The 6292-nt window shown below is 37.7% G+C and overlaps 3 protein-coding genes across 3 annotated transcripts; 2 read left to right on the top strand and 1 right to left on the bottom strand.

The window, feature by feature from the left end:
• The first annotated feature begins 608 nt into the window (after nt 1-608).
• LOC143354980 (U11/U12 small nuclear ribonucleoprotein 48 kDa protein) lies at nt 609-2720 on the top strand. The gene is made up of 5 exons (XM_076789414.1): nt 609-860; nt 935-1103; nt 1204-1266; nt 1492-1636; nt 1714-2720. The coding sequence occupies exons 1-5, from the start codon at nt 729-731 to the stop codon at nt 2306-2308; spliced, it is 1104 nt and encodes a 367-aa protein (XP_076645529.1). The 5' UTR covers nt 609-728; the 3' UTR covers nt 2309-2720.
• Nucleotides 2721-2860: 140 nt separating this feature from the next.
• LOC143354997 (transmembrane protein 17B) lies at nt 2861-3732 on the top strand. Its single transcript, XM_076789435.1, has 3 exons — nt 2861-3157; nt 3256-3372; nt 3454-3732. The coding sequence occupies exons 1-3, from the start codon at nt 3038-3040 to the stop codon at nt 3691-3693; spliced, it is 477 nt and encodes a 158-aa protein (XP_076645550.1). The 5' UTR covers nt 2861-3037; the 3' UTR covers nt 3694-3732.
• Nucleotides 3733-3776: 44 nt separating this feature from the next.
• On the bottom strand, nt 3777-4975 carry LOC143354988 (glycolipid transfer protein). The gene is made up of 5 exons (XM_076789424.1): nt 4834-4975; nt 4668-4723; nt 4406-4527; nt 4100-4250; nt 3777-4013 (listed from the first exon to the last, which is right to left on the bottom strand). The coding sequence occupies exons 1-5, from the start codon at nt 4973-4975 to the stop codon at nt 3837-3839; spliced, it is 648 nt and encodes a 215-aa protein (XP_076645539.1). The 3' UTR covers nt 3777-3836.
• Nucleotides 4976-6292: the final 1317 nt, after the last annotated feature.

The following is a 6292-nucleotide window of genomic DNA, read 5'->3' as shown; positions in this document are numbered from 1 at the left end:
TTGATAGCCTGGGCGTTCAATTTCCGCAGTTTTTCAATCTTGGAATTATTAATGTTTTCTCGCACTCTTGTTTAAACACTTATTACGAATTAACGTAAAGGCGAACTTGTTAATCAACGCTGTAATAGTGAAAAACCCTTAAGGGAGATCTAATTTAAATTTAAATTAATCTGAAAGGCGCTAACCTACATACATGTACAATGTTGCTAACTAAATATGCGAGTGATACGAATGTGGTAAATGTAGATTATATATACGTACGTGTAATGCAATTGTAAAACTCGACATACTCGTATTCCAATCCAAGTTGTCTAACAACAGATCCTCGAGTGACAAAACTTTTGAAATCGAGGATAACATCGATTGCCCGGAAGCCCGGGCTTCATCACGTGAAGGTGGAGGTTATTGTTGCTGTCTTAAAGCCTTTAAGGCAGTGCACAAGAGACCCAAAAAAGGCCGTAGATATAGATGGCCAAATGGAACATGGAACTATGAAACCAGCGGTCGGATTACGAACTACTATTTACTTACAACAGACAGGAAATCTTACAACTTGCTCCATAGTTCATAGTTCATAGTTCATAGTTCAGAGCGTTCAGAGCGTTCAGAGCGTTCAGAGAAACGTGCAGACAATATCATGTCGCGAGGAGACGCATTTACGGATTTGTTTGATTAGTTATTTTCTATAGATTGTTTTCTTTACGTAAAATTTCACAATACGAGCGGAAATGTCAACTTGTATGCTGAATCACCGCAGAACCCAGCATCAAAATTTAAGTGACTTCACAAAGAAAATTCACCAAGAAATCATGGACATAAGATCTGTCTTAGATTGGACGGTAGAGAGCATAGAAATTGAGGTAAACGTTCATGTTGCATATAGTTTAACTAATAGATATCTAAAATAGAAGTATACAATTGTTTGGATCCTCAGAATGATAACCGTCTGATATGTCCATACAATTCGTCTCATCGCGTCGGAAAGGAAATGTTGGATCAGCATTTGGAACATTGTCAGTGGAAAGAAGATGGTTACAATGATTTCGATTTACCATTGTCCGAACCAAGTTTACATTTACACTCTCCTTTCTCCATAAAATTGGGTGAGTACAGGGCTTTGTTAAACCTTCCCGAGTCTTTTTCGAGTAGATTTATCGGTCCGATGCACGATAACAATTCTAGAATAAATACTTCCGATTGTAGATGCAGATTTGCAAAATAGCATCATAGAAGAAGCGAGAATAAAGGATCCTACCATGAGCGTTGGTTAGTACAGAAAAACAAAGCTTAAAATGTATCCTTAAATATTTTAAATTGCTCAAATTTTTTCCAGAATGTTGTCAATGTCATACTTGGCACAAGCACTATATATCCTTTTTCGTGTTTTCTCTATATACATATTCAAATAGTATATGATTTTGTTTTCTTATTTTATTTGCCTCTATAATGTATAAATCTGTTGAAATCCTGCATTCTTAACACTGATAATAGGTTTGGGTGATCGGTTAATTCCACAAACATCCGATAGAATCTTCACAGATTTCACTCGTGACGAAAGGAAAACATTGTACGAATACGTAGTCTCCCGTACGATTAAAGTGGATGTTGGGCATGACTTTACAGATACCGATACGCCGTAAGTCTATACAAGCGATGTATTTTTCTTTCAGCTTTTAACGTGAAACTTTTAATACATTTCGTAATTTATTGCAGCGTTTATCGGGATAAGGATAACAAGCAGTTATCGTTTCTAGAGTTGCTCGTGCAAGAACGCAATTTGAAACGACGCCGAGCTAAACATAGAGGAGTTCATACGAATAAAAAGTCTCATATGGAAATTCTTAGAGAGATCATAGATCAACAAATGGAATTATACATCGATCATATCGCCCAAGAGCATCGAATCAATCGTGACTCGAAAGTTGTAGATCAAGTAAAAACTGAAAGTCCAAAAAAACATCTCGGCGACACCGTGCAGAACGCATCTTCGTCGTTACCTGCCGATTCTCCTTACAACTGTCGCAATTTTGTTCGTACAGACTCTCAGCATTATCATGGATTCAGTAGTTTTCAAAACCACCGTGACGATGCATCGCATGCGAATACGTTCAAGGATCGACATAAACGAGATAAATATTCACGAAGTACAACAGAATCGCGAAAAACGCAAAAACGCAAACATAAACGATCTCGATCCAGAGAACGCGATTATAACAAAAAATATAGAAAAGAATTTGCCGAAAAGGCTTACACGAGAGGCGTTACAAAATATGACGAAGCTGGTAGAATCAACGATGGCGGCTATTGAAATAAAACGGCGACCATTACAAGCAGACCAAAACAAATCATTAGTGCTTGTCATCGACGTATTTTGTTTCTTAATTTGAAGGAATTGCTTACACAAGTATGATTACCGTGTGTGTACATTCTTATCTCGTTCATATATTTTGCTTCGGTCAGGTGCCTTATCGTAAATGATAATTTTAATTATTGTTTGGTGCAATAATTGCTGTTGTCACGTTTACGATAACCTAGACATTCTCGACTCACAAATTCGTTATAGTAGGGCTTATACCCTCTTATATCGGATTGAAAGAATTCGATCAGTATGTAATTATTGTACATTCTATACGCTTGCTAGATACATTCTGATGATACTTTCGCAAAGCTCAATCTTCGTGTACACATGTTTAATAAACGCGTTCAATTTTTTAATGGAACATTCGGGGAATAACGCAGCGGTACCATCTATTTACATAGACCGGCAGACGGCATAATATGCCGACAGGTAGTTTCAGCGTTTCACCGTAGATCGCGCTCCACTTCTATTTCATTGTTATTCTGTCACTATGTCGCTGTGTGTTTTCGATTACCAATTACTATCTAACCCTAACCAAAAAACATTTTGAATTCGTAGAATGTCGTACTTGCATAGATTTTGATTGTGAAAACGCGTAAATTTGACACGATGAATACATTCATCGAATCAATTTTTAAGTCAGTGTGCCGAATTCGTTGATCTTTTGAAATACATAAAATGGAACGGACAACAAGAAACAAAATAAAATCAAATTTGCCTTTTCAAATAGTTTTGTACATTAATCTTTGGTTCTTTCCGATTTGGTTACTGGTAGCCGTACTAAATTTGGATTTCAATGTAAATATACTTTTGTTTATTCGATGTATAAAGTGAAAAATTTAATTGTTGGCGTATCCAATCGATTAATCTAGTCGTCTCTTTGTGTTTTTTTTCAGTACAGTAAATACGTACGAGATGTTTACGACGCGATATTGCTGATAATATTTTTCATACTTTTGGTGTCCGAAAGTTTGAAGTTATACTTGGGATATCTTGGAAATCTTGGTGGGAAGGTAATCACATTCGATATCACATTACAATATAATTGTCTAGTATTCGATTAGGTAATTGTCATACAAGGCGGTGTTTACCAGATTCCAGAATTGGCGGCTTGTTGGTTGATTTCGATATTGATAGAACTACCTCTGGAATTGTTTCTTGTTTACTACCATGGATCGTTGTCTCAATATAGCAACGTGTTCGTCGGTTATTTTATGATTTTTCTTCTTTTCCTTGAAATTGTTACGGGTGTGATCGCCTTGAAGAATTTGGCAGATCTTCGTGCTAGAACATTTTACTTGGCGCAACTGTATAACACTTCTATCAAGTATTAATTTATTATGGAAGATTGTATATTAATAAATTTTTATTTCCCAATCATCCGCGAAAGTTACTATTACGTGCCTCTTTTCGCTATTTATTTACATCACTCTTGTGTTTGTACATCGAATAATACTGATTTCGACAACTCAAATTTTTATCTTGCATCTTCAAGGTTATGAGTTTTATAAAACAACTGTATGGCCAAAACATTTTTACGCAGACTTGTTAAGTAAATTTCCATGTCGCTTACGATATCGTGTTTATCGGCTTGCGCGTTTGCAGTCAACGCAGACAATAGTTGCGAGCGTGTGGGAACCATCCGCGAAAGAATCTAATATTAGAATAAAAGAAACCAAAAGAATTACGTTTTCGTTCGACAATGTTTACCGAAATTTCCTTCGATAAATGCGCACTTACATCGAAAAGCTGTTGCGCCATCCAACCGTGGTAGGGTTCTAGGGCTTCTTTGTAGGATTTTTTAAGAAACGCTACCAAATCTTCTGTCGGGGAACCTGTTTTACTGTCCTCAATAATTTGTTCAAAGAACAGTAAAATCATGTGTAACCCTCTGCAATAATACTCGGGTTCGTCATATTAAAGAAAAAAAGAAAGGGAGAGGAGAAGGACAAGAGGAAGGGGGGGGGGGGGGGAGTGAGAAAGAAGGAAACAGAAAAAGCGAAGCAGGTTTTATCGCGAGAAAGCACAGAGTTGAAACGCACGTACCTAGTCAACCATAACAGAGCATCCACGGCGACTAATTTCGTTTCGGAAGCTTTTTCAATCAGAATCATGTCCTGCAAGGTTACATTTTTTTCTGTATCTGTCGCGTGTCTAGCAGCGAGTTTCTGCAATTAGATTGGAAGAAATTGTACCACAGATATCGGACGATTTCGGCGGTATGTATAGGTAAATAGATATATGTATATATATACAATATAGTTCGGTGTGTACACGCACTCGCGTTCGGATGTCCAAAAAAACTTACATCGATATTGCCTTGAATATCATATTTGACGGGAGCAAAGAGTTTGCCAAGTTTATCTGAAACATTAATGGATTGATCGACTATATTGCGGTTCGAGCATAATTTATTCGTGGACTTTCGCGTAGGTTATGTGTTGTTATGTCGCACCGAATTGAAGCGTACGTACCTACTATTCTGACAACGCCACGTGCCGCAACTAAAAATTCAACCGTGTTTATCTTCTGTTGAACGATCTCGGGAAACAATATTTCAATTTCACTATCGAGCGCATCCGTCTTGTCCGTTGTACTCGATACGGCAGACAACATGGTTAACCAAAAAAGTAGTTACTTTTAGTCGCTGACAAATGAAACGAATATCAATGGAACTTTCGAAAGAATCACACGTACGAAAGGAGAAGATTTATCGTTTCGGAAGTACGAGAAGTGCCAGCACGTCGGTGGACCAAATCGCGATCGCTAGACTGATCCCTCCGAACGCGTTGCGTTGTTTCGAACAGCAGTATCGATTGCTAACGATGTTAAAACCAACAATACTTTGAATAAATGTATGTTTTAACGAGCACTTCGATAAAGCTTGGTTACGATAGTGTCTAGATAACGTTTTATTCTACGATGTGATGTAGCATACGTATACATATAGCATAAATGTATGTACACGAGTAACGCGCGGTTTATCCATAGACTCGACCGTTTTTTGTTTTTAATCCTATGGAAGATACGATCGTGATAATGATCATAATGAGAATCATAGTAATCATGAAATTTGTATGTTCTCTATCTGCGTGTGTATGTAAATAGAACGCGTTTCGGTACAAACATTTTGCAATTGAACCGTGTTTTATCGTCTATAGTTAGCGTTGTATCGTGGTACCAAGTTTCCGCACTTAATAATTAACTTGTACTTTTCGCTACGCCTATATGATTATTATCACCGATAAGGCATTCTAGTCGTTTGAAATTCCCTCTGGAAAAGAGTTTGTCCCTATACGGCACGATACAATAGTTGTGTCGGAATGAATAAATTTTGCAATTTTATCTCGACTTTTTCCAAGTTGTCAGTAACAAACGAAAATTTCACGATTTCATGTATTACATGTATACATAGATATACACCTACATTGATTTATACGTACGTGCACATATAGACGTGTACACGTACGCACACGTGTCTATCGTTCGTCGATCGACGTGCCGACGAGTATTACTTCGTAGCTGGTCTAGCGTTAGTGAAATGATATTTACAAAAGAAACCACATTTGCATCCGTCGTAACGTTATACAAAGCACTCTCTTTCTCGCGCTTTGGTATCCATACGCGCGTTAGCACACACGATGAACCGCATTCACTCGTTTGCAATTTATTCGGCTACCACGCTGTCGGTGAACGATAGCCAAGGCTGTCGCGGTAACGATTCTCGTATGGTGTAAAGTATAAAGTGACGAAACTTACTTCTTACAATAGCGTATTCATGAAAAATAGATTTCACAAAATCATGGCGACTAGGAGGCATATTCGATTTCTGGTTCGAGTTCGATTAGGCTGAAGCGTTACCTCGTACGAATACACGGTACGTGAAAATGAACGCACTCGCGTCGTTTCGTACAAGTTGGCACTGGTTGGGTA

The sequence above is a fragment of the Halictus rubicundus genome, chromosome 1 (genome assembly GCF_050948215.1).
Source record: "Halictus rubicundus isolate RS-2024b chromosome 1, iyHalRubi1_principal, whole genome shotgun sequence".
Lineage (NCBI taxonomy): Eukaryota > Metazoa > Arthropoda > Insecta > Hymenoptera > Halictidae > Halictus > Halictus rubicundus.
Note: the sequence above shows the minus strand (reverse complement) of the source record. Positions and strands in the feature narration are given on the sequence as shown.